We start from the raw sequence: 27,665 nt of genomic DNA, 5'->3' as shown, positions 1-27,665 counted from the left end.
GCTGCTTGGGATTTGGCAATGGGTCTTTGTGTCTTTCGTGCCATCATCTCACCAAATCTCAGAGAGATGTGTTGGGAAATGGCCAAATCCAGAGCCATATTCTCCTACTTATGTTTATAATTCCTCCAGATCTTTCTTTCCATTAAATGGAAGTGGTAGAAAAAGAAAAAGAAAACAAGAAAGAAGGGAAGGGAAGGATGAAGGATATTCCACGTTTAAGAATTCCACAATGTATTTTACAACAAATTAGAAACACTTCATATTTCACATTTTACAGTTTATACTCCAAAAATTGCAGTTAATTTATTACTGCAAAAGTTTGCAATGTGGGATGCTCACCCAAAGGAAACATGGCTCAGCAAATAACCTGCTGTAAAACCATTAGGACACTTTCCAGTCTCCCAGGCCTAATCAATCACCTACTCCTTTAAGATAGGACTACAGCTTATTTTACCACTGTTAGTAGGCAAATATAAACGTCCCCTGCATACCAGTAAAACTGCTGCCAGCTCCCAGCCCCTCTAGGTTCTCCATACCTCCCAATGCTGCATCTGCACCAACCGCTGACAACCATCTCCGGAATCAAGCCTCTTCCAGCTTCTCGGCACTGCAAGGCTGTTCCACAATAGCTACCCAACTCGTAAATCACCACGGCCGGCATCCACTCCAGCTGCTTCACCGCCGCTGCCCAGGCACGGAGACTCTCCAGGTCCTCCTCACCCTCCAGCATTTTGGTGCAGCTACTCCTTTGCTCATTCACAGCAAACACTCTGGCACTGCACAACCAGATCTCCTCAGCACTCTGCTCAGCCTCAGGAACCCATCAGCACATCAAAAGAACTTTCTGGGCCCATAACCTGTCAATAAATTCTACTCAATATTGATCCAGAGCAGAATTCTGACCTATAGTTAGCAGAGTAAAAACTTAAACACTTTGCAGGATTCCAAAAAAATAGACCAGAGGCAATTAATATTTCATCCAGCAGAGCTTTACTGCTACGGAAAGCAAATGAGCATCATGGTCACAAATCCAATACATTCACTGTCCATAAGAAATCCAGTTGCTGTAGACTTAACTTATAATAACTTATAAGTCCAAACCTTAACACTGTATACAGAACACCACACTAGAAGGAAGAGAGACAGAAAGAGAAAGTGAAACCTAGGCTCCTTCTGTCCTTCCTCTTATAGTCAGCATGACCTTGAAGAAGAGATAAAAAACCTGTTTAAGCCAGCTGTACTCAACTTTTATGAAGGAATAACCCAAACATCATGAATCTTCTGAAGCTACCAAAACCCTCTTGAATTAAGTAGAATAGGAAAGATCTCTACACATCAGATCAATACTTTCTGCACTAAGAAATGCAAACTGACACCCCACCCCCAAATCCTAGGAATGAATAAAGGCTGGGATTTTGATTAGTTGGGATATGGGTTAAAGGGACAATCTGCAGAGCTGTGCCAGACAGGAAATTTCTGGGCTGGTTTATGCAAACCAGCCTGACTGACTTAGGGAACAGCAAACCTGTTAACATGACAAAAAGTGTCAATAGGCCATTGGAGAGAATCCTTTCACTTGGGGAGAGAGACCTGACCAAGGTGATGGTGTGTGTTTGAGGGGACAGGAAAAGGAAGATATTTGAGCAAGGTCTGTTGGGAAAGAGAAGAAGGGAGAAGAGCTGAGATCCATCTTGGGCAGGCTGGCAGACGGTTGCCTACGCTGCTGCCTCTGGAAATGTGTATGCCGTAAGATCTGGACTCCCTCCATGTAGACTAGAGGTGTGACCAGGTAAATAAATCATATTTCTTAAAGCTGCAACAGTCTCCACCATGTCTTCAGTTCTCCAAAGGAGCACAGACACTGTGTGAGTGTCTGGGACCCCGTGGGCTCTTGCTATCGCTTGGCAGAGAGAGGTAGTGTCAGGCATGGAGAATCCTCTCCTTCCCCAGTTGCACCAAAAGCAAGAAGAACAAGCATGTTCGTATTTATGGTTTTTATTCAGTCATCTGGTAGCAAGACAAAGAATCCATGTCTCCATGCAAAGGAGACGTTGCCTACTCTGAGCCCCCCTCTTCCGTCCCCAACAACATCCTGAGTACCTACGGAAAGTCCCAGGTGTCACACTCCTCTGCAATCTCTGTTCTTGAATTCAGAGGGACTGACAGGACCTTGGGGAAGGAGGATCTCCCAGATTCTTCAAGTAGGTCTCTGCTTGCTGCTCCTTCCCTCCTCCTCCTCCTCTACAATCTTGTAACTAGGCAATTCTTCATTCAGCAGTAATTCGACCCTGTCCCCTTCTCATCTAGTGTCAGGAGCCCAGGCTGCAGTCTTTGTTTTTTTTTTTTTAATAAAAAAAGGCTGCAGTCTTGATAACACAGCACACAAGTCATAGTTAGCTTGAAGATTTATTGCAATACAAACAATTAGCCTTGGACGTCTAACCGAGCGTCCACCTCTTACAAGTCAGTTGACCCTTCTGAGGAGTGCTTCCTGGTTCTGCAGAATATCCTGAACCTATGACCCTTACATTTCTGGGTTTATTTCCTGTGTAATACCTTTCCCATACGTCTACTCTTTGGGCTCAGGGGATTTATTGCCACCTCTTCCAGTGAGGAAATGCTACCCCTCCTGCTTTCTGAAGCTGCCTGTGCTTCTTGAGCGAGCTGACTTCTCTCCCTCCCACTCTCTGCTAACGCCTTCTCTACATTCCATTCCATGTCAGGGGAAGGACGACTGCTCCCAGCTGTCTGACTGCTTCCTAACTCATGCTGTGTTTCTCTACTTGGGACAGTTGTGTTCATGACATCTAGAAACTGCTGGAGACAAAGGGTGAGGGTGAAGCTTCCCACTCCCCCTCCTCTTCCAAGTGGAGCCGAGCAGACTGAGGGGACACTCCCCAGCCTTCCTGTTTGGTCCAGTCCCTGACATCACACCCCTATCCAGAGCTTTCCTCCTCCCTTTCTTCCTCCTCCCCACCCCTTCAGTACTGGTCTGTTGGTGTGGCTCCTATGAAACTCCCTTTGTAATTCCAGGGCATGAACATGTTCTGCATATTCCCACGATCTTTCTTCAGGCCTATAGCCCTTCCATGCAATCAAGTATTGCAGTCTCTTTCGTGTCATGCGTGAGTCTAGAATCTGCTCTACTTCATACTCCTCCTCTCCATCTACCAGAACAGGAAGTGGGGGTGCTTGCCTGAGAGTTTGTTAGGTGTGTGCTAGCACTACTGGGGACAGCACGGATCTTTGGAATACAGTGTGTATCTTCATTGATACTGGCAATCTGAGTCTGAAAGTACACTTCAAATGGCCCCACCTGCTGAGGATCTAGTTTCCTGCATCTACCTCTCTAGGGCAAATCATGTGTAGACAGCCACACCTGATCCCCCACCTTTAACTCACTACCTGGTTGTCTATGGGCATCTGCTGCTATCTTATACAACTCCTTAGCATAGTCCAAGCATTTCCTTAGCAAACTTCAGATGGCTGTTAAGTCTTCTATGAAGTCCTCTGCTGCTGGTACTGACACGGTGTTGGTCTGTGATGGGAAAGTACGTGTATGGTATCTGTAACTGGCATAAAAGGGGGGTCTGCCGAGTTAACGCATGAAGTGCACTGTTGTACGCAAACACTGCCAAGGGCAATTTGGACACCCAATCATCTTGCTGGTAGTTCACATAACACCGGAGGTCCTGCTTAACATGGCGTTAGCCCTTTCCATTAGTCTCTGGGTGTCAGGCTGAGTGAGGTACACTTCTGCCTGGAGTAATGGCATGAGCTTCTTCCAGAACTGCAAGGTGAATTGGGTCCCCCAATCTGAAATCACTTTAAGGGGGAGCCCATGCGAATTAATTACATTTTCTACAAAGAGTTGTGCCATCTCTTGTGTGGTCAGCAGCCCCTTACAGGGCATGAAGTGAGCCATCTTTGTGAACAAGTCTACCCCCACCCAGATCACTGTCTTCTGCAGTGACTCTGGCAGATCAGTGATGTAGTCCATAGCTACAGCTTCCCATGGTCCTTGCGGTGTGGTTAGTGGTTGAAGCAATACTGCAGGTGCTTCCCTGGGTCTTTTTGCCCACTGACAAACCTCACAGGCTTGGACGCATTCCTTGACCTTCTCCCTCAATCTTGGCCACCAGAATTGCCTCGTCACGTGCTATAGCGTTTTGTGCTGCCCAAAGTGTCCCACTGTAGTGTTGTCATGGCACTGACGTAGGATCTTGGCTCAGAGTTCTCCTTCTGGAACATAGCGAGCTTCCCCTCTATACAGTAGCCAATCCTTTTCCATGAACCCCTCAGTGTCACCTGCATCTCCCCGCAGCACTACTAACTTGCCCTTCGCAAAAGCATCCTCCTGTGTCTTCAATTGGAATTTGGAAACTTCGACAACTGACTCAGCTGCTAGCTGTAACTGCTCTGATTTCAAGATGTGCTGATACACTGGAACTGGCTCATCATCCTGGTACTCCAGCTTCCTGGAAATAGCATCCACCCTTTGATTCTGACTGCCGGACACATACTGTACTCTAAAGTCGAAGCTGGCAAAGAACAGCCCCCAACAAACCTGCCATTGATTGAGACGTCTCATTGTCTGCCCTTACTCCAGATTTGGATGGCCAGTGCGCACCTCCACCTGGTGTTGTGCCCCCTCAAGGAAATGTCTCCACACTTCAAGGGCTTCACGGATAGTCAAAAGTTCCTTTTCCCAAATGGTGTAGTTCTACTCAGAAGAAGTCAGCTTCCTAGAGTGGAAGGCACAAGGGTTTGGTTGCCATCTTGGTCCTCTTGCAGCAGCACCCCCCCCACTGCTTTGTCAGAGGCATCTGTTTCCACGATCAGCAGCCAGTGAGGGGTAGCATGAACTAGGTACACCTCTGAGGAAAATATGGTTTTGAGCTGCTCAAACGTCTGTTGTGCCTCAGCTGTCCATGGAAGCACTTCTTGCACCTCAAGTAATCCGTGAGAGGTGCTGTGAGTCTTGCAGTAGTTGTTGGCGAACCTCAAGAATCTCTGAAGGTCTTTCTTCATCTTGGGTTCCTGCCTTGACACCACGCTTTGCACCTTAGCTGGATCAGTGTGTACCCCCTCTGCTGTGAGGCGGTAATGCAGAAAATCTACCATAGAGACGTGGAATTGGCATTTTTCTAACTTAGCATAAAGCCGCTGGAGGTGTTCTCTCAGCCTCTGCAGCACCTCTGCCACATGTCTCATGTGCTGTTCCTGGCTTTCAGAGAAGTTCAAAAGATCATCAAGGTAAACGACCATGAACTTATCCAGCAGGCCACTGAGGATGTGGTTGATGAAGGCTTGGAATGTTGCAGTCCCTAACTGAAGCCCAAAGGGCATGACCAGGTATTTGAAGCTGCCATACCTAGTGCAGAACATTGTTTTCCACTCATCTCCCTCCCTCACACAGATCAGGTTATAATAGTTGGTAGAGTATAATGATTAGGAACCATGAGGGCATTGGTCTTCCTATAGTCCATGCATAATCTAAGTTCTGTAGTGTCCTTCATCTTCATAAATAGCATTGGTGCCTTGGAAGGTCTGATGAAGCTCTTTACCAGATTCTTCTCTAAAAACTCACTCAAGGCTGCCATTTCTGTCTTGGACAGGCAGGCACCCATCTTTGGTAACAATATTTTGATATTTTTCTCAATATAGTGTAAGTTGTCTTGAGCACAAGATGTGGGTTGGAGCAGGTGAAGAAAGACAGAGCTTTGTGTCAGAAGGGTGCAGTAGGGCTTTTTAAAAAATGGCTCTGTTTTCTCACTCTAATTAAAGTGGCAATTACTAAGAAATATTGTGTAACATTGGGGGCAGGTTTTTATTTTCACAGGAACATAATGCATTTTATACATTTTGGAATTCTTAAATGTAGAATATCCTTCATCCTTCCCTTCCCTTCTTTCTTGTTTTCTTTTCCGTTTCCACCACTTCCATTTAATGGAAGAAAGATCTGAAGGAATTATGAACATAAGTAAGAGAATATGGCTCCGGATTTGGCCATTTCCCAACACATCTCTCTGAGATTTGGTGAGATGATGGTGTGAAAGACACAAAGACCCATTGCCAAATCCCAAGCAACTTGCTCAAACCATCTTCATTTTATTATTCTATAGAATATCCGATGCCTATCATGGTGAGCTCCAGCCTGCTCCTCTGCTTGATAATGCCTACCCCAGCTGCCCCTCTCAATCCTGCTCTCCTGAGGGCACAAGCAGATCGTAGTAGTCTTCGGAGCCAGGGTAGTACCCTGGTAGATCTGCGAACTGGCTTTGAGGTGCCATCTGGGGCCAGGGCTGCTGATATCTATACCCTGACCTGTGGTCAGGCCTTGGGCGCCTCCCATAGTTCTCCCTCATCCAGGGAGGGATGGAGGATGTTGTGGTCTTTACCCAGGGAGGAAGCCCCCCACTCCATAGTGGGGGCCTCACCCAGGGAGGCCTGTGCTTTTTTGGCTTGGCTGTGGTAGGTGAAGTCCTGGGTTTGCGCCTTGTTGTGGCCTGTGCCAGCAGTGGGGTGGGTCTGGGAGCTGAGAGCTGCAGCTTAGAGTTCCTTTCGATCCAGCCTAGAAAGTACTGTGTGGAGATGAAGACGCTTGGCACCTTCGCTGTGCCGCAGTACACCGGTCCGAAACTGGCAACTCCAATCACCCAGTAGCGCTCAGACCTCTCTTCCCTGCACATCAGGGGGCCTCCGCTGTCACCCTGGGAGGGAGGAAAGAAGGTGGTGGAATGAGGTGCAGGCATGATGCTGTGGAGACCGAGGCAGAGGCTACTGAAAAGAGGCAAATAGGGTAAGGATACAAGGCTCAACCATCCTGTCAGGAGGCAGCACAGTGCACTAATTTCATTTATTTATTTCATTCATTGCCACTGGGTGCCACCCCCTTCATCAAGTGAGCACAAAATCCTGCCTTTGGCTCCTGACCGTGGTTCACCTACCTTGCAGATTGCAATCTTTTCTTCTTCGTGTCCGGCACATATGTTCTGTGTAGGGATCTTCCTGCGCCACCAGTTCCCACATTTTTTTCTGCTAAAGATATTCATTGGCGCTTCTTGCATGATGTCAGGAGGAGTGAAATCTGTGAGCAGAAAGTAGCGGGGTGGGAATGGAGATGACCAGGGGGTGCCCTGCCCATGAATCCTAACTGGGGCAGGGGAAGGAGAGAGGAAAGGGGGAAAACCCTCAGAGCCATGCCTAGAAAGCAGACGTGTGGACAAGCCTTAAGACCTGCCTAACAGCTAGCTGCTCTCAGTCCGCGGACCAGCAGTGCTATTTTCCTAGAAACGAGGTGCCAGGACTCACCACAAACGCCTTCCTTGGTCTCTTATAATGGCAATGGCGCCCACCTGAGAGGTGCTGGAACAGAGTTCCAGTGAGTTATGGCTGCAAAAATCCCTGCTAACCATGCTTTTATTTCATAAATAGATATCCTGAGCCTTCAACCATGAAGATTCCAAAAGTGATAAATACAGCAAAAAACAACAACCCCGGTATATTTCTAAAGCAAAATAATTACCGGTACAGGCAAGAACGAGGAAAATCTCCTCCATGGAAAAGAAAGGGGAAGTGAAACAGGGATGGAACACCCCGAAAGAAAACCTCTCCTGCAAAGAAGGAACCTTGTGCAGCCCAACCAGAAGCATTTATTCATTCAGAGCTATAATTTTTGCCATGGTCACTTCCATTTTATTTACTAACTTTCCTCCCACTGGAAGGGCTTGTCCACACTTCCGCTCGTCCCCTGCCTAGAAAGCATGAGTCCAAGAGGTTTGTGCCCCCTTGGCATGAGTCCGAGTGGTTTTCTGCTTGCCCTGTTACTTTCCCCAGGGAAACCCACTCTTGACTGCTGAATAGGAGCAAACAACAATCTGTGGATAATTCGATTGCAGGTTTTCCCTGGGGGGAAACAGCAGGATAAGCGGAAGTGCAGACGAGCCCTAAACCACCCTGGAAAATGCCGGCTGGCAGTGAAGGTGCAGGCGATGACTTTCTTTCAAACACTTCAGGGGATCCAGTCCTCCTGCTTTTCACAAGGTTGCTCTCACTTTTTGGCAGCAGGCCGCCCCAGCCGCTGACGTAGCAATGGCCGAGCGTCAAAACCGGCAGGCTTTTGTCAGGCAGGCAGGCAGGCTGGATGTAGTTGCTGCAGTTGACGGGCTCGTCCATCTCCAACAAGGCAATGTCTCTATACACCACCTCTCCTTGCTTCAGCTTGTTGTCGTACCTCTCGTGTTTCACCAGCGTCCTGATGAAGCGCTGCTCAGTCTCAGGGCCCAGATTGGTGAGCCAGCTGGAGCCAAGAACAAGCTTGTACTGGTCTCTGCAGGTGGGACCAAGAACAGGGATATATGGCTTGTGGGAGGCTGCAGGAGCGTTCTGAGGTTGGGGGTGCCATTCCAAAGGGAGGGTGACAAAATGCCAACCCCCGATCAGTGGCACCCCTCGGGACATGCGCCACGCTTCCAGGACACGTGCCACGCCCCCATGGGTGGTGCACCACGCCCCTGGGTGGCATGCCACGCCCCTGGGGGAGTGCCACACTCCCAGGATGTGGGCCATGCCCCCCATGGGGAGCACGTCATGTCCCCTGGGATGCACACTGCTCTAGGTACCAGAGCAGGGTGGGAGGCTGTTCTTGGACTCCCTGAATATCAGAGAAAGGATGGAGAAAAAATCCTCCCTCCCTCTCTCACAAGGGTGGAACACCTGGATATCCAGTGAAGCTGACCTCACCTCCAAAATGATATTGCAGAGCTGGAGAAGGTTCAGAAAAGGGCCACCACAATTATCCTCCCCTAGGAGGAAAGGCTGCCACGCTTGGGACTTTTTAGTTTGGAGAAAGTGTGGGGAAGAGGTGACATGGCTGAGGTTGCTGGAACTATGCATGGTGCGGAGAAAGTTGAAAGAGAAAAGTTTTCCTCCCTCTCCTGAAACGCCAGAAGTTGTGGACACCCCATGGAGATTCAGGAGAGACGAAAGGACTTCCTGCATGCAACACATAGCTAAGATGGGGAACTTGCCCCCACGAGAGGCAGCAATGGGGCACCAGTCTACATGGCTTTAAAAGACGATTGGGCAAATTCTCGGATAGTTATGCTCTTCCGTCATAGTCAAAGGTAGCAATGCTCTCTGAAGGCTCCTGCCCACTTCTGTTTGTTCCGTTTGTTCCCTTTGATTCTATGATTCCCCGTGATTTCAAGACATGGGTCTGAGAGGGTTTTTTTATTTTTATTTGATTTGACTGTTTTTTATTTGATTTGATCACAAGATCTCAGGGTGGTTCACAGGATAAAAATCCAAGGTAAAAACACAATAGTCAAAACAAAAAAATAACGAAACAATGACTCCATTCCTACAAACATATTTTTTTAAAAAACTGTAGAATATTAATCAGCTTTATAAAACAAAAACAAAAAAGACAAATACAAATTGACATGTAACACTTAAGAACAATAAACAACACCCACCCGAGTTAGAACAACACCCCCATTAAAAGCACAATTTTAGCACAAGGGGGCTGGCCCACGTCCTGGGTCCTCGTTCCTGTGCCTGGCCATTTTCCCTGGGGAAACCTGCCGTTTACATCTAAATTGGAGCAAACATGAATCTGCAGAAAACCCGATTGGTGTTTCCTCTGATTCAGTGATGAACAGTGTGTTTTCTTGGGGAAAGCAGTGGGAGAAAGGATAAGCCTCTCAGATCTGTGCCTACAGGTCACAGGACAAATGGAATTGTGGCTGAGCCCTATATTCCTATGAACCAAAAGGGGGCGGATCGGCCTGAGTACCCACAGTGGCGGAGCGAGCTGCTCTGGCACCCGGAGCGGAGTGCACCCAGGGGGCGGGGCTAGCCACCCATGGGGGTGGGGCTGGCATCCCAGGGGGGTGAGGTGAGCGTCCTGTGGGGTGCACTGCCCACCACGAGCGTCCCAGGGCGGCGGCGTGGTGATGTCACGCACCCTCAGGGATGACACTGAGTGCCAGCCGCACCCACCGCACCCACCTTGCTCCGCCTCTGAGTACCCAGCCCTCTGAGGTTCCCAATGGGATGCTGGACTAGCTGGACCTTAGTTCTGATCAGGTAGGGCAGTTCCTGGGCTGTAGACTCCACCATCCCAAGAGGACGGCTTTGTGTTCAGGCGAACTGCAGTTCCTCCAAGTATCACCTGGAAGGCAGAAGAAGGGACTCTGCTTCCTTGAGATGCCCCCAGGGTGCTGGGCTTGCAGATTCCACAACCCTCCCCAGGAACGACCTTCTGCTAAGCAGACTTCCCCTTCTGCTTACTTTCCTTTTGGGAAGCAGTGACCTGCACTGAGGACCCATTGGGGGCTGATGAGCGAACCTCCACAGGAATGGATGTAGACTTTCCCTTGTCCTTTTGTCTGGATGCTGACCGTCCAGGGCCACGTGCCTGGAAGAACATCGCTGCCGCCCATAATATGCATCAACTTATGGCTGCTTGCCAAGGGTCGTCTTCCGCAAATGCCACTGAAAAAGATAGAGAGCATCAACAGATCATGCAAACTAAATATGACATAATAGGCATCACTGAAACCTGGTGGGATAAGTCCCACGATTGGAATGTAATAATGGGGGGATACAATCTATTTCAGAGAAACAGACCAGACAAGAAAGGAGGAGGAGTGGCGTTATATGTCAGGGATGTGTATACCTGTGAAGAGATCCAAGATTTAGAACCTCAAAGCCAAAGTGAAAGCATTTGGGTCAAAATTAAGGGAGAGAAGAATAACAGTGACCTCATTGTGGGAGTTTACTATAGATCCCCAAGGCAAACGGAGGACATAGATGATGCCTTCCTGGAACAGATAGCCAAGCATGCAAAAGGAAGGGAGATAGTAGTAATGGGGGACTTCAATTACCCGGATATTTGTTGGATGTCAAACTCAGCCAAGAGCATAAGATCAAACAGATTCCTCACTGGCCTTGCAGACAACTTCATTGTCCAGAAAGTGGGAGAAGCAACAAGAGGAACAGCCATTTTAGATCTGGTCCTAACCAATGTTGATGACCTGGTTAGTGGGGTAGAAGTGGAAGGATCATTAGGCGCGAGTGATCATGCTCTTCTGAAGTTTACTATACAGCGGAAAGGAGCAGCCAAGCATACTAGGACTCAATTTCTTGACTTTAAGAAAGGTGACTTCATAAAACTTAGGGAAGTGCTGGGTGAGATCCCATGGACAGTAATACTAAAAGGAAAGGGAGTTCATGATGGCTGGGAGTTTGTTAAGAGGGAGATAGTAAAAGCACAACTTCAGGCAATACCAATGAGACGGAAACATGGAAGGTGCCTAAAGAAGCCAGGGTGGCTATCTAAAGAATTTTTAACTGAGTTAAGATTAAAAAAGGATGTGTACAAAAAATGGAAAAGGGGGGAAACCACCAAAGAGGAATTCAAACAAATAGCCAGCAGGTGTAGACACAAAGTCAGAAAAGCTAAAGCACAGAATGAACTCAGGCTTGCTAGAGAGGTTAAAAGCAACAAAAAAGGCTTTTATGGGTATGTTGGTAGCAAAAGGAAGAACAAAGAAACAGTGGGGTCACTCAGAGGAGAAGATGGTGAAATGCAAACAGGGGACACAGAAAGGGCTGAACTCCTCAATGCCTTCTTTGCCTCAGTCTTCTCCGATAAAGAAAACAATGCCCGACCGGAAGAATTCGGAGCAAATGATTCAGCAAAGGAAACACAGCCCAGAATAACTAAGGAGATAGTACAAGAATACTTGGCTAGTTTAGATGTATTCAAGTCTCCAGGGCCAGATGAACTGCATCCAAGAGTATTAAAAGAACTGGCAGATGTGATCTCAGAACCACTGGCAGTCATCTTTGAGAATTCCTGGAGAACAAGCGAAGTCCCGGCAGACTGGAGGAGGGCAAATGTTGTCCCTATTTTCAAAAAGGGAAAAAGAGAGGACCCAAATAATTACCACCCAGTCAGTCTGACATCAATACCAGGGAAGATTCTGGAGCAGATCATTAAGGAAACAGTCTGTGAGCACCTAGAAAGGAATGCTGTGATCACCAATAGTCAGCATGGATTTCTGAAAAATAAGTCATGTCAGACTAACCTGATCTCGTTTTTTGACAGAATTACAAGCCTGGGAGATGAAGGGAACGCAGTGGATATAGCCTACCTTGATTTCAGCAAGGCATTTGACAAGGTGCCCCATGATATTCTTGTAAAGAAGCTGGTAAAATGCGGTCTTGACTATGCTACCACTCAGTGGATTTGTAACTGGCTGACTGACCGAACCCAAAGGGTGCTCATCAATGGTTCCTCTTCATCCTGGAGAAGAGTGACTAGTGGGGTGCCACAGGGTTCTGTCTTGGGCCCGGTCTTATTCAACATCTTTATCAATGACTTGGATGATGGACTCAAGGGCATCCTGATCAAATTTGCAGATGACACCAAACTGGGAGGGGTGGCTAACACCCCAGAGGACAGGATCACACTTCAAAACGACCTTGACAGATTACAGAACTGGGCAAAAACAAACAAGATGAATTTTAACAGGGAGAAATGTAAAGTATTGCACTTGAGCAAAAAAAATGAAAGGCACAAATACAAGATGGGTTGAGAGCAGTACATGTGAAAAGGATCTAGGAGTCTTGGTTGACCACAAACTTGACATGAGCCAACAGTGTGACGCGGCAGCTAAAAAAGCCAATGCAATTCTGGGCTGCATCAATAGGAGTATAGCATCTAGATCAAGGGAAGTAATAGTGCCACTGTATTCTGCTCTGGTCAGACCTCACCTGGAGTACTGTGTCCAGTTCTGGGCACCACAGTTCAAGAAGGACACTGACCAACTGGAACGTGTCCAGAGCAGGGCAACCAAAATGGTCAAAGGCCTGGAAACGGTGCCTTATGAGGAACGGCTAAGGGAGCTGGGCATGTTTAGCCTGGAGAAGAGGAGGTTAAGGGGTGATATGATAGCCATGTTCAAATATATAAAAGGATGTCACATAGAGGAGGGGAAAAGGTTGTTTTCTGCTGCTCCAGAGAAGCAGACATGGAGCAATGGATCCAAACTACAAGAAGATTCCACCTAAACATTAGGAAGAACTTCCTGACAGTAAGAGCTGTCCGACAGTGGAATTTGCTGCCAAGGAGTGTGGTGGAGTCTCCTTCTTTGGAGGTCTTTAAGCCGAGGCTTGACAACCATATGTCAGCAGTGCTCTGATGGTGTTTCCTGCTTGGCAGGGGGTTGGACTCGATGGCCCTTGTGGTCTCTTCCAACTCTATGATTCTATGATTCTATGTGCATGACGTGGGTGGATTGTGCAGCTGGCATAAGAGACTCGGACACGCTTGACTTCCATACCTCTCCCCAAAATGCTTTCTTGCAGCAGACAAGCATCTCTTTCTTGACCTCCTTGGCAGAGTGAGGTACAAAGCTGGAGACACCCAAGGGACCAGATCCCTGTGCTCCAGAGATCCCATTCACTGCCCATGAGCTAAGTGAACTTTGGACAACATGGTGCCCTCCAGGGCTGGCCACCTGCAAACACCCTTGCAGAAGACCAGGGCTGTTTATGTTAAGTAGAATTGCTTAATTCACACTGAGATGGAGAATGCTGAAAGGGTTTAACAGGAAGATTCCACTGAAGAGCAAGAAGCGCTATCCAAGCACCTCAATGGGTTGATAATTAACTGCTATTGATCTCTGCTAGCTAGTGCATGGGTGTTTAACCTTAGGTCACATGAGTAAGGTATTCAATGTGAAATCACCATCTTGGGGAGTTGGTCTTTGGTCCTTTGTTCCCAGTCAGAGTGGGAGAGACACAGTTTTGATTTCTGGAAGAAGTAAAGTTATTTCTTATAAGATGCTGAGCCTGTGCTGGACATGCACAAGAAATTGTAAATTTATTTAGATGCATTGCTGATGTTTCTGTCCTGTTTTGAATAAAGTTCTGCAAGTAAAGCGCTGAATCAAACATATGGGCCTGGACAATGTTTTATACCAAAAGTAGCCAGTTTTGTATGCATCCAGTTGCTTCAAGTGGCGCAACATAAATACCGTATGTGCAATAGTTTGTGTTTTAGGACCTTCCCCTTTGGACTGCTCTACAGTCCAATCTTTGATCAAGATTTTGGTTGCCTCCAACATGACATAACCTTGGGAGATCTCTCTGGATGCCGTGGCTATAGGTGGTAAACACCACAATTAATTCACCAAAATTAATGTGTTTGTTGCTTTCAGTGGGTCTACTCCAGAGGGTTGGATGAAATCTCAAATATCACAAGATCCTCAAGACAAAATGGAAGGAGAGCAACCCCGGTAGATGGACAGGCAGACAGAAGACCAATAAAAAAACTTCTTCCCTCTTTTGTCTTTCCTTACAAAATGCCACCTTTGGCCTCTTACTCGCAGTTGCTGACAGTGGCGTTATGAGTGGTCTGGAATGTAGCAAGGACCAGAACAGAGAGGACCAACCATCTCATCCTTTGGGCAGCTCCCAAGGCTACGGGGTCCACCACCACCACCTTGTCTTAGAATTCATGACATCATAAAACACATGAATCCAGGTTCTGTCCAGAGAGCATGTGGGCAGCCTGACATAATTGCTGCTTTATGCTCCTCCTTCTCTCTCTTTTTTAATTAATATTAACAGAAGCACCAGGGCAAGATGCCCAAATAAGGATGCACCAATTTTTAAATATTCCTTCTTTTCAGCTTGCACTTTTTTTGCCAAAGTTTGCATTCCTTTGTTTTCTCCTCAAGGAAGCCTTCCTGCCTGTAATAGCTTCCTAATAGCTTCCTAACAACAACAACAACTTTATTATTTATACCCCACCCATCTGGCTGGGTTTCCCCAGCAACTCTGGGCAACTTACAAAATATATAAAACATAATAAAGCAGCAAACATTAAAAGCTTCCCAATACAGGGCTGCCTTCAGATGTGTTCTAAAAGCTGTATAGTTCTTTATCTCCTTGACATATGAAGGGAGGGTGTTCCATAGGGAGGGTGCCACCACCGAGAAGGCCCTCTGCCTCGTTCCCTGATTCCTGGACTCTGCTCTTTAGCCATACTGGCATCCTCTTGGCCCGGGTGGTATTTTTTCCTCAAGTGCAATATACATTATAGTTGAGGTCCTCTTGTTGTGGTTTTGAAGAACCCCTAAGGGTTCTGCAGGGTTTTTGCCTTTCACCTTCCTTTCTACCAGATCCCTCATTTTTGGGAAGTCCCTTTCTTTGAAGTCAAAGGTGACTACAATGAACTTACTTTGCAATTGTCCAGTACATATATAAATTGAATTTGACAGCACTGTGGTCACTCTTCCCAATTAGTTCAGCAACACTTTCATCTCTAACCAGATCCTGGCTGTCACTTAAGGTAAAACCCAGAGTTTATGTTCTTCTGGTCAATTCCATTACTAATTGTTTTAGGACAGTCATTAAGTGTATCTATAAATGTTAGCTCTTTGCTGTGTTTAGAAGAAATATGCAGCCAGTCTAGAACATCTTCTCTTTGATTGCATTTTCCACCTCAAGATCACTGTATATACAGTATATACAGTATCTGAAAGACCTTTGTATCTTGAGGTTAGAAACGATGCTCAGAAACTGCCATTGAAATTCTACTTAGTATTCATCCAGAGCAGGGATGCGGGTAGCACTGTGGGTTAAACCACAGAGCCTAGGACTTGCCGATCAGAAGGTCAGTGGTTCGAATCCCCACAACGGGGTGAGCTCCCGTTGCTCAGTCCCTGTTCCTGCCAACCTAGCAATTTGAAAGCATGTCAAAGTGCAAGTAGATAAATAGGTACCGCTCCAGCGGGAAGGTAAACGGCGTTTCCGTGCGCTGCTCTGGTTCGCCAGAAGCGGCTTAGTCATGCTGGCCACATGACCTGGAAGCTCTACGCTGGCTCCCTTGGCCAATAAAGCGAGATGAGCACCGCAACCCCAGAGTCGGCCACGACTGGACCTAATGGTCAGGGGTCCCTTTACCTTTACCTTTAGGGATCCAGAGCAGATTCCAATGTATAGTTAGCAGAGTAACAACTTTAACATTTTGCAGGATTTATATATATACATACACACACACACACACACACACACACACACACACACACACATATATATATATATATTAAAGACCAGAGGCAATTGTATTTCACTCAGCAGAGCTTTACTGCTACTGAAGGCAAATGAGCATAATGTTCACAAATCCAATAGAATCAGGATTGCCACTGTCCATAAGAAATCCAGTTGCAGCAGACTTGACCTAAACTTATAATAACTTAAAATTCAAGGGCATGCAGTGCGTGCCTGCACCTCTTTCTTGTTGTTGCTAAAAAGTGTGGCACTTGCGGTAACAACTTCATGGTGAGTACCATGTCTAGGAAAAAAGCACTGATTGGAAGGGTCATTAAGTCCAAGCTCCTGCTGCCATCTCAACTAAAGCATCCAAGAGAGATGACAGAAAACCTCCAGCTCACCCATCTTGGCTCAGAAACTTCTCGTATTGCCATAGTGTTACCTGCCACCCCACGACCCTTGAACTCCCCATATACGACCCACTGCAACCGCGCCAACATATACATTAAATTCACACTAAAATGCTGTGTGTGTGTGTGTGTGTCCCCACCCGCCACGAATGAAGAATTCTCAAACTGAGATGGACATGTGGAGAAAGGAACAGATGAAGGTGATAGAGTACATGGAATTGGCAGAAATGACTGGCAGAATCCGAGATCAGGGAGAAGAGGCGGTGGAAGAAGAATGGAAAAAATTTAAAGACTACTTGCAGAAATACTGTAAAATCAATGAATGTTAAAGGGATGTTGGATTGAAAACAAGCGGTATTGGTAAAAAGATTAACAAGAATATGTAAATATGGTTTGACAATGGTGGAAAATATATATTTATAATAGGTTAAGATGCTGAGCAAGGACAAATGATAGAGGGTAAGGACTTGCTGAATTAAATATCTGAACTGGAATACAAAAAGGGAGGTGTGAGGAGGTCAGGAAACTAGTAAATGAAGTATAAGATATGAAATTATTGATTTCTTCTTTTCTTCTTGTTAACTGTTTTCTATTTTGTATTTTTCATGTGTTTTGTTTTTGTATTTTTGTAGTTCTTCTTTCTTTTATTAGGGTTATTCTTTGTTCTTATTTTTTAAGTTTAAATTTTGAAACTTTTTAATGTTTGAAAAATTTCAATAAATATTACTTAAAAAAAAAAAGGAATGTGAGACTGCAAAAATGAGGGAATGAAACGGACAGCTCCTCCCACTCATAATCCCATACCAAGCAATAGAATAAGCAGGGAGAGCAAGCTGAGAAAGCACCAATTTATTGCAGATGTGCCCTGCACATTACAGAACAGCTGCCGGGAGACAGCTGGAACCACAAGGTCTTCCCACAAAGGCTTTGGTGTGGATGCACAAGGGCACTGAAAGGGTACATTTGGGAACCCCCTTGGCCCTCTAGTGAGCCCCAGGGGGGCAGAGTCCAGGCAGCGGCGTTGGCTCCTCTGGAGCAGATTGATCTCAGAAACAAGCTTTGCCCCTATATCCCTTTGCTGCCCCATCCCTCCAGCAATTTCCATGGCCAAAAAAAGCGCATATGTGTGTGTGTGTGTGTGTGTCTGTATCTCTATGTACTTAAAAGATAACTATTTTGTCCCGGGAAGATGGCTTGTGAGATCTGATTTCATGTGCAGTAAGGGAAGGGGAACCGAGCTGACGGCTGCAGCAGCTTGTACAGGGTTAGTTTGAAAAGGGGAGGGCAGGGCAGCTGAGTGGCCAGGGGCCGGGATGGACTGTCCGGCTACTTGACTGGCCTGTTCTTCCTAATGTTCCAGTAGTAAGTCGCCACCCAAGAAGGCTTACCAAAGGTCCACTTCTGCGTGAGCCTGGTCCTGGGGGGAGGCCGGGTCACCTGTATGTTCCACGAAGGGTATTGCTGCACAGTGAATGGTGGGTAGGTTCTGGGGGGCGGCCTAGTCAGCACCCACATATTCCATGCTGGCCGGGTCGGAGCCACGGTCCACGTCTGGGTCCAGCCGTAGGACCCCCAGGGCGGCTGGGTTTGCACGGGCTGCAGGGGGGGTTCGGTCTCGGCTGGCGGTTGCTGCCAAAGGGGAGGGGGGGTCGTCACGACAGGCTGGGTGTAAGCCCAGTTCTCAAACTGCTGGATTTCATTGGGGGAGGCTGGCCGCTGCCTGGTGGTTTTCTTCCAAGGATTGGCAAAGGTTTCAAGCGGCATGTGGATGTAGGGGCCCGTGGGCCACCACACCTGGGACGTTGAGCTCTGTGGCGGGGGCGGGGGTGGGGCCATCGTTGTAGGTTTCCCCACAAAGCCGCCCTGGAAGAAGTCCTCCTTGGTCGACCACTTTATCCAGTCGAGGAAGTGCTGTGTGGACGTGTAGATGCCTGGCTTCTGTGCCTTGGCACAGCCCGTCCCCCAGCTGGTGACTCCGATGACCCAGAAGCGCTCAGACCTCATTTCCCGGCACATGAGGGGGCCTCCGCTGTCACCCTGAGGCAGGAGGAAAAGACGGGAGACGAGTGAAGAGGGTGCAGCTGCACTCAGGAGAACTGGGTTGCACATCCGCCAGCAGCACCACCAAGGAGCTCTCATGACGACCACAAAGGATGGAGGCATCCCTCATCTCACATGCAAGAGAGACGGGGTCACACAAAAAGCAGGGCTTCTGCGGATGGGCAGAGAATATCGCGCTGGGGTTGTTTCACTCATGCCTCAGCTCTATTTCAGCAGTGAGGTGAAATTCTGGGAAGGGCAGAGCAAAAGAGAGCCATACGACCGCTGGAAGCCACCTTACACTAAATCAGCCTGTTGCTCCAATTAGCTCAGAACTGTCTATGTTGATTGGCAGCACCTTTCCAGGGTCTGAGGTCTCATTCACTCTTCCTTTCTGCCCCGCTCTTTCCAGGCACTCTTTCCATGTTTTAAAGCTCTGAATCTGAGGGTGGATCTACACTCATGGTTTCAAATGTTAAGGAAGGGTTAAGGAATGACTCTGATAATGTATATGGACCCATGATGTTCCGCTTTTAACATTCATAATGTGTTATTAAGGTGTGGCACCAAAGGGCACAGCAGAGGAACCAGCAGACTGCATTTTGATGAAAAAGACCAAGGTAAAAAAACCACCACTTTAATTAACAAGTATGCCTTGTGATATTTTAGAATGACATATCTAATAACGTTCTAAGAACGTTAAACGGGTCAGTGTAGATCCAGCCTAAGTGTCTTTTTTGCCCCATGAAAACCTGCTCTTTAGCACTCTATTGAAGCAAACATCAATTTGGGTTTTCCAAGGATTGTGTTTGCTTTCGCTGTGCTTTCCAGAATGGGGCTTTGGAGCAAAAAAATAAACAAAAGGGGGTGATCAGACACAGAGCTTTAAAGCACAGACCTGTGCCTGGAAAGAGCTGAAGAAAGGTAATTGTGGATAAGTTCCCAGGCAGAGAAGCTGGCTGGAGATGCCCAAACCTGAGACCTTCTGCATGTAATGGAGATTCGCTGGACCAATATTCTGACTCGGGATAAGGCAGCTTCCTATGTTCCCAATGCCAAAAAGATGAATAATCTGGGAGCAAGAGGACTCTGTGCTGGGACAGGCAAACCTTGAAGGATGGGGAATTCTGAGGGACAGCCAAGCACGTCTTCTGGAGCAGGTGAGAGAGAGCCCTGAATGAGATAATTTGCCTGCCTTGCCCTCCTTGCTGAGAGCTGCAGTGTGGCATAGTGGTCAGACTAGGACCTGGGAGAGACCGGGGTTCAAATCCCCACTCAGCCAGGAAGTTCACTGGGTGAGCTTAGGGGGCCGTCACTGCCTCTCGGCCCAACCTACCTTACAGGGTTGTCGTGGGGATTAAATGAGGAGGGAGAGAACCACGTATGCCACCTGGATCTCCTTGGAGGGAAAGGTAGGAAGATAATAACATATTGATAACCACGGGGGCTGTCTGAATATGGGATGGAAAGGGGATTTTCCTGGGTGGGACAGAGTTAGGCCATTCCTCCAAGAGGAGGGGGCTTCCCTCGTCCTGCCCCTCCCCCCCACTTGCCTCCCTCCCTGGAGAAGCAGCCTCTGGCTTTGCGTCACTGCATACCTGGCAGCTGTCAATGCCCCCTTGCTCGTGCCCAGCGCAGATGTTGTTGAGGTGGATGCGCTTATTGTACCAGCCGGTGCTGTTGCAGATGTGGGAAGGGATGAGGTTGACTTTGGCCTCTTGCAGGACGTCCGAGGTCACGCCTGGCTCTGCAAGCAGGAAGTCTCTCTTTAGCGTCTCGCCTCGGGACGCAACCTGGCTTCCAAGTCAAAACAACTGATCCGGGAACTTTCTGAACCAGCTCTCACCAACCCGGTGCCCTCCAGGTGGTTTTGGGCTATGATTCCCACTGGCCCCTCTTATCAGCTGGGAGGTCCTACAGCCTCTGGAGAAGCAATATCCACTTCCCAGTCCTGCCATCTTTGGCCATCTCGATGCATCCCTTGGTAGGTAGGAATATAGCCACCCACCCACCCTACCCGGTCCAGGAGCTGGGTGAATCACATTTTTTTTAGTTTAGGGACTCCCAGTACATCCAAGAGGTGGCTGGTCTCTGGTTATGTACACATAGGGTAGCAGATGTGGTGTCCTCCCACCAGGCGTTGCCAGGCAACGCTTCCCCTGTGAGACCCTCTTTGATGTCCATCCCATCCCCGGACTCTCACTTGACACATCTGTCACTCCCCAGCCGCTGACATAGCAATGCGTCAGAGACATCACATCCACGTCCATGTCAGGCAAGCAGGCCGGCTGGATGTAGTCGCTGCAGTTGAACGGCGCGCTCATCTCCATCAAGGCGATGTCATTGAGGTTTATCCGTTGGATATACTGCGGGTGTACAATCAGGTCCTTGATGGTGCGTGCCTGGGCATTGGGGCCAGGGTCAGAAAGCTGGTTGGCTCCCATCACCAGCTTCCATTGATCGAGAAACCTGTAGCAGAGAAAGATGGAAAACTGGCCCACCAAGGGGGAAGAAAGAGGTTCTCTTCAAACCGTGTGCCATTCATATATGATTTTGGGGAGAGATTCAGGAACCCCATGAAAAGCGGTTAGACTGAATGGTATTGCAGGTGTCTCTGAGTTTCCAAGGATGGTGTGAGGGCGCCAGGCGAGCCTCCCTGGGGAGAGCATCCCACAAGTGGGGAGCCACCACAGAAAAGGCCCTGTTCTCGTGTTGCCGCCCTCTAGGTAGCTGGGGAAATATTCATATAATATAATGTCATATATAATTGTTATATAATATAATGTATGTGCTATTTATTATCTCAGTCAGTAGAGCATGAGACTCGTAATCTCAGCATCATGGTTTTGAGGATGAACAATTCCTGCATTGCAGGGCTTGGACTAGATGATCCTCCTGGTCCTTTCCAAGTTCTATGATTCTGTGATTTGAACAAGGAAATTCCTGGCTGCCTGCAGCACTCTTCAGGGCATTTTATGGAGAGATATAAGTACCATGAGCGTGGCACCCAAATAATAATGCCAGCGATAACAATGACCATCACTTTAGCTGTTATTATGGTTATTAACCTCTGTACAAGCAGTGCATGTAGGGCAACTATGCTTTCAGGGTGGCTAGCAGAATAGATCATAAGCAATCACTGCAATGCACCATACCCATGTGGAATTAATGATACAAAACAGTTCATAAAACCACAGGGTTCAGACTAAGCTTAGGTACCCCATAGACTTAAACTAGGTTAATGCTAATTTCACCTCCCCTGGGAACTGTAATGAGGTGACAAAATCTGTATCGTGTCAGCACTTGCCACTCTGGTGCCATCCAAATGTTTTGGACTACAACTATCCTGAAACACCCATTAATTCCTGGCTGAGGAAGGTCATAAACTTGGGGCTTTCTGGCACACACCTCACTGTACCAATTTTTAAATTCTAGAACTTCGTAGCTAGAAACCTGCGTTTCTTTTTTCCTCCTCCATCCCAACCCCCTTTCCTTTTGTGCCAGGAGGGAGCCATCTTTCTGCTGCTTGTTGCCTCCCCGACCCCCTTTTTTTGGCTGTGGTGAGGGGCAAAAATCTTTTAAAGGATGAAATGAGCTATAATAATCTCTGGTAGGCAAGCAGCCTGATAAGCAACAATGTCTCTCTGACATTATGTAGGTTTATTTACAAGAAAAACACATCCAGAGCATGGCTTCCCACCTGTTCATATTAATAGTAGTTGATCAGTCTGAATCACCGTCCCTCTCCCAACAGGAAAGACACCAAAATCCTGCCTTTCTTCTCCTTCCCTTCCATTGTTCTCTAAGCCCCTCCAGTCTCCTAGTACAGGGACTGCTAGTACTGCCTCCTCCCCACTCCCAGATGATGCAGCCTCAGACTCTGGCTTATCTGCTGGCTGCCTGGCAACGCTCTGGCCGCCTTCCAACTCTCCCTCTTCTTGAGAGCAAACAGCCTCTTCCCTGGGAAGGAGGGGGGCCGGACTGCCCTTTCTGGACTCTGACAGCCAGCTCTCATCTGCAGAGATAGCCCCTTGCTCACTTAGTTCAATTTCTGAGGCCGACTCTTCCGCTGCACTCTGGGGGGCCATGTTCCTGACATGAGCTCCACAGCTCAGCCGGCATTACAACTGCCAGGCTGAATGATCTGCAGGGACAGCACATCTGGAGACTCTACAGCAAAGTCCCCCACCCTTGCCACATGCAGCTGCCCCCTGGTACCCTGCTCACCTTCTGTCTAAGAAGCAGTGCGCTGCAGTAAGGACCCAGCGAGAGCTGATGAGGGAGCCTCCGCAGGTGTGCCTGTAGCCCTGGTTGGATGGGACCTGGATGCTGACGAGCCAAGGCCACGTCCCGGGGAGAGCCTGCGTGCCTCCGATAATCCGAACTGAGCCACCATGGCTGGGCGCCAAGGGACGTCTCCCGCAGACTCCACTGGAAAGGGACACAAAGCGCGGGCAGCCCACACATGCCATGTGTGACAGGTGAGAGGCACACAAGACTCAGGAAAGCAGAGCGGCCCTCCCTGAAAAGTCCGCCTTCTGCCACAGGAACCCGCCCAAGCCAAGCCTTCGCCAGAGGCCCTTTCCCAAGCAACCCCACCTTGGGATGTGAGGCAGGCAACTTTGTGGGAAAAGGACTTCTCTGTAATGGCGCCTGAGTTGTTGTTGACATTGGTCTGTCTCAAGAGACAATGGGGTGCACCTCTGCTTTAGCAGGACCAAAGAAGAAGAGGAAGAGTTTTGGATTTTATATCCCACTTTATCACTACATGAAGGAGTCTCAAAGTGGCTCACAATCTCCTTTCTCTTCCTCCCCCACAACAAACACTCTGTGAGGTGAGTGAGGCCGAGAGACTTCAGAGAAGTGTGCCTAGCCCAAGGTCACCCAGCAGCTGCATGTGGAGGAGTGGGGAAGCAAACCTGGTTCACCAGATTATGAGTCCACGCTCTTAACCACTACACCACACTGGCTTGGAGTGACCTCCCAGGGATCAAGCCTGGGCAATGTGTCTGGAGGTCCTGGGCTGCCCAGATGACAAGACCCCTCTTTTGGCCTCATTGATGTGGTCCAAAGGAGAGCAGAGCAAGATGTTTGGCACCAGATAGGCTGCAGGAGTTGCCGGAAGGAGGCATACAAGATGCCATCCAACCACCTTAGGAACTCCACTCCAGATTTGTATAGGGTTTACTCCTGAGCCTTTTGGTTTAGGACCAGAGTTTTTCTTCTCCTCTATGGGCTCCCTTCCCAGGTGGATGAGCCCCACCTGCCCCTCACTTCCATCTCTTGGTTTCTTCTGCTCCATCTGCTGGAATCTGTCTTCACATGCAGAGGAAGCCCCTAACTCACCCAAGTTGTAAGAACGTGGCAACATAAGATGAGCCTGCAGGATCAGGCCAATGGCCCTTCCAGTCCAGCATCATGTTCTCACGGTGGCCGGCCAAACGCCCGTGGGAAAGCAGAAAGCAGGATTCAGTTATGGAACTACCTCCCTAGATGTGTTTGCCTGGTGCCCTGCAGCCCATGTCTAATCACACCTACTCAGTAGTAAGTCCCATTGAGTTCAATGGGGCTTACTTCCAAGTAAGTGTGGTTAGGATTACAGGCATGTTCTTGGCTGGAACACAGCTGAAAGGCACAGGGGTTGGCGGAACAACAGGAAGGATGTCAAAAAGGGGATTCACTTCATTTAAAGTGATCTAAACGTCTGACGTGGGTGGCGCTATGGGTTAAACCACAGAGCCTAGGACTTGCCGATCAGAAGGTCGGCGGTTCGAATCCCCACGACGGAATGAGCTCCCGTTGCTCGGTCCCTGCTCCTGCCCACCTAGCAGTTCGAAAGCACGTCAAAGTGCAAGTAGATAAATAGGTACTGCTCCGGCGGGAAGGTAAACGGCGTTTCCGTGCGCTGCTCTGGTTCGCCATAAGCGGCTTAGACATGCTGGCCACATGACCCGGAAGCTGTACGGCGGCTCCCTCGGCCAGTAAAGCAAGATGAGCGCTGCAACCCCAGAGTCGGCCACGAGCGGACCTAATGGTCAGGGGTCCCTTTACCTTTACCTTTAAATGTCTTACTTAGGGCTCATTCACACTTCTGTTTGCCCTGCTCCTTCCCCCAGGGAAACCCATGGGGTAAAAGGCAACTCACAAAAAAGATGGTTGCCGATTGCTCTGGACTAATCCACACTTCCGCTTCTGCCATGATTAGAAAACATGGGGCTAAGAGGCTTTACTCTTGTCACACTGCTTTTTCCTAGGGAAAGGTGCTCTTGAGCACACAGTCGGAGGAGAGGTACGTTGAGTATAGTTGTTTAATTAAATTGTTTAATTAAATTTCCATTAAAATGGAAAATAACTCTGTATGCGTGCTGCTAAATGCAGAGCACGGAAACTTCCACTGCAGCTAAACAAAGGAGTTGCAGAGAACCCAACAGGTTGATAATTAACTTGGAATGTATCTCTGCTACTCTGTCAAAAGGTGTTTAACCTTTGGATCCCACGGGGTGTATGCAATTAGTATTCACTTGCAAACCTACATTTCGTGGGAGTTGGATCCTTGTTCTCTCTCAAGCACCTTGGAAGAAAAGACGTGAGGAGGTGGTTCTCTCTAGGAAAACACAACCTCCAGCTGTAATGGGGGCTGTGGGAGAGACATGGCTTTGTTTTCCGCTCTGGAAGAAGTAATTTTATAGTTCCAAGATGCTGTGCCTGTGCTTGGTCAAGCATGTGATATCATGAAACTATTTGGATGTAACTTACTTTGTTTTTGTGTCTGTTTTGGAAGAAGTTCTATTAGTAAAGCTTATGAACCATATTTTTGGACTGGGCAATTTTTAGTCAAAGAAGAGTGTGTTGTAGTCATCCAATTACTTTCCTATGTGCAATACGAATAACTGCAATAAGAGTGATTCAGATTCCACCCTGGTTGCCATTTGTTCCAATCTATCACTAAAGAGCGGGTTTTCCATGGGAAAGGAGTGGGAGAGGAGGAAGACTGCTTGGACCCCTACATTTTAGGCATGGGGAAAGTGGAAGTGTGGGTGAACCCTAAATTTAAGGAGGCCAGGAAAGACCAGCCAGGGACAGAGGCAGGGGAGAAAGTGGCTGCAGTGGCTGCAATATGTGTGACCTGATACGAAAGCCAAAGGCAGGGGTTGGTGTCCACCACAACAGGTGCCCGTCTGAGCAGGAGGGCTGGGGCTCTCATCTCCCTCCCTCCTTCCCACAGGATTCTGATGCCACTTACCTGCAAGGTTCACCTAGAGCATGTTCAGAGAAGAATACGGAAAGGACCAAAAGAGGAAGAGGAAGCCACTTCATCCTACATGTCTCGACAGGTGGCAGCTTCCGCCGCCTGCTCCCTTTGCTCATGTGACATCACAAACCATGCGCTTCTGGAGCCCCGGCCAATCAGCACGAGGCGGAAGAGCCTGCCATTCTCTTTCAGCGGAATGGAAGAGGGTCTCCCATGGAAGTTCTGTGAGGGGCCAGCCTGAGGCAGGGTTGGCCGGGCAACGCAGCAGAACAACCCCTGGCTCTCCTCTTGCAGGATAGCCGTTGTAACCCAAGAGTATTGTCCTCAAGAAGGGATGGGGCTCAGGAGCAGAAGACTCCAGGTTCAATCCCCACTGCCATCTCCAGATGTGGAGAGCTGCTGCCAGTCTGTGCAGACAATACTAAACTAGGTGGACCGTTGGCCCGACTAGGTATAAGGCAGTTCTGTATGTGCCACATATTCTGTTCAAATCATGGGTTGGGCAGGGGGTGGGAATCCTCATCCAACAGGGGTTGTTTCTGGTGTTTGAAATAATTTTTATTGGTTTTCCATGGGTCTCCTGTGGCCAAAGCCAATGAGGGCAACTCTAGACCATCTGCAAAGCTTAGCAAGTTTGCACATAGCTTTTTGTCTGCTCATGTGGTGGGCAAGAGCTACAAAGAGGTGTAGCAACACTTATCCCATTGTCACCCCATTTGCTGCAGTCTCCAGTCTCTGTTACTCCTTTGCAATCTGGAGGTAGTTAGAGGACGGATGGCGGCTAACAGATTGAGGCTGAATCCTGACAAGATAGAAGTACTGTTTTGGGGAACAGGGGACAGGCTGGTGTGGGGGACTCCCTGGTCCTGAATGGGGCAACTGTGCCCCTGAAGGACCAGGTGCACAGCCTGGGAGTCATTTTGGACTCACAGCTGTCCATGGAGGCGCAGGTCAGTTCTGCATCCAGGGCAGCTGTCTACCAACTCCACCTGGTACGCAGGATGAGACCCTACCTGCCCGCAGACTGTCTCGCCAGAGTGGTGCATGCTGTGGTTATCTCCCACTTGGACTACTGCCATGTGCTTTATGTGGAGCTACCTTTGAAGGTGACCCGGAAACTGCAACTAATCCAGAATGTAGCAGGATCTAATCCAGGATCACAACTAATCCAGGATAACAGGAAGCGGCCGCCGGGACCATATAACACCGGTCCTGAAAGACCTACAGTGGCCCCCAGTACGTTTCCGAGCAGAATTCAAAGTGTTGATGCTGACCTTTAAAGCCCTAAATGGCCTTGGCCCTGTAGACCTGAAGGAGCGTCTCCACCCCCATCACTCAGCCTGGACACTGAGGTCCAGCTCCAAGGGCCTTCTGGTGGTTCCCTCACTGCGAGAAGTGAAACTACAGGGAACCAGGCAGAGGGCCTTCTTGGTGGTGGCGCCCGCCTTGTGGAACGCCCTCCCACCAGATGTCATGGAGATAAAAAACTACCTAACTTTTAGAAGACATCTGAAGGCAGCCCTGTTTAGGGAAGTTTTTAATGTTTGATGTTTTATTGTGTTTTTAATATTCTGTTGGGAGCTGCTCAGAGTGGCTGGGGAAACCCAGCCAGATGGGTGGGCTATAAATAATAAATTATTATTATTAATTATCATCATAATCCTTAAGCTATGAGATCCTAGCCCTGTCCTGCCAGCCCATGGCACGGGTTATGGGGTCACACGGCAGTTTGCTTCTGCCAGGAGTACTCCTTTCTCTGGCACAGCCTCTGGTGAGACATCAGGGCCAAGTCCAAGGAACATCTTGTTGCAGCGCTTCTGTCAAAAACATGGAACTCTCTGAGGCCTCATCCACACTTCGGCCTGTCCTGTGTTTTCAAGGTCCAGGTC

The 27,665-nt window shown here is 48.3% G+C and overlaps 2 protein-coding genes across 2 annotated transcripts; both read right to left on the bottom strand.

Annotated features, from left to right (window-relative positions):
- Positions 1 to 6,184: 6,184 nt before the first annotated feature.
- LOC308486422 (acrosin-like) lies at positions 6,185 to 14,527 on the bottom strand. Its single transcript, XM_081023262.1, has 5 exons — positions 14,400 to 14,527; positions 10,297 to 10,500; positions 8,058 to 8,332; positions 6,951 to 7,090; positions 6,185 to 6,713 (listed from the first exon to the last, which is right to left on the bottom strand). The coding sequence occupies exons 1-5, from the start codon at positions 14,474 to 14,476 to the stop codon at positions 6,198 to 6,200; spliced, it is 1,212 nt and encodes a 403-aa protein (XP_080879388.1). The 5' UTR covers positions 14,477 to 14,527; the 3' UTR covers positions 6,185 to 6,197.
- A 2,791-nt stretch (positions 14,528 to 17,318) lies between these two features.
- On the bottom strand, positions 17,319 to 25,906 carry LOC308457345 (acrosin-like). The gene is made up of 5 exons (XM_080971093.1): positions 25,768 to 25,906; positions 22,752 to 22,955; positions 20,728 to 20,993; positions 20,123 to 20,271; positions 17,319 to 18,521 (listed from the first exon to the last, which is right to left on the bottom strand). Exons 1-5 carry the CDS (start codon positions 25,890 to 25,892, stop codon positions 17,811 to 17,813), a joined length of 1,455 nt encoding a protein of 484 aa, XP_080827219.1. The 5' UTR covers positions 25,893 to 25,906; the 3' UTR covers positions 17,319 to 17,810.
- Between the last annotated feature and the right edge of the window lie 1,759 nt (positions 25,907 to 27,665).

The sequence above is a fragment of the Podarcis pityusensis genome, assembly GCF_964106645.2.
Source record: "Podarcis pityusensis genome assembly, chromosome: 10".
In the NCBI taxonomy this organism is placed as follows: Eukaryota; Metazoa; Chordata; class Lepidosauria; order Squamata; family Lacertidae; genus Podarcis; species Podarcis pityusensis.
The sequence above is the reverse complement of the archived record's forward strand: the minus strand, read 5'-3'. Positions and strand labels throughout refer to the sequence as shown.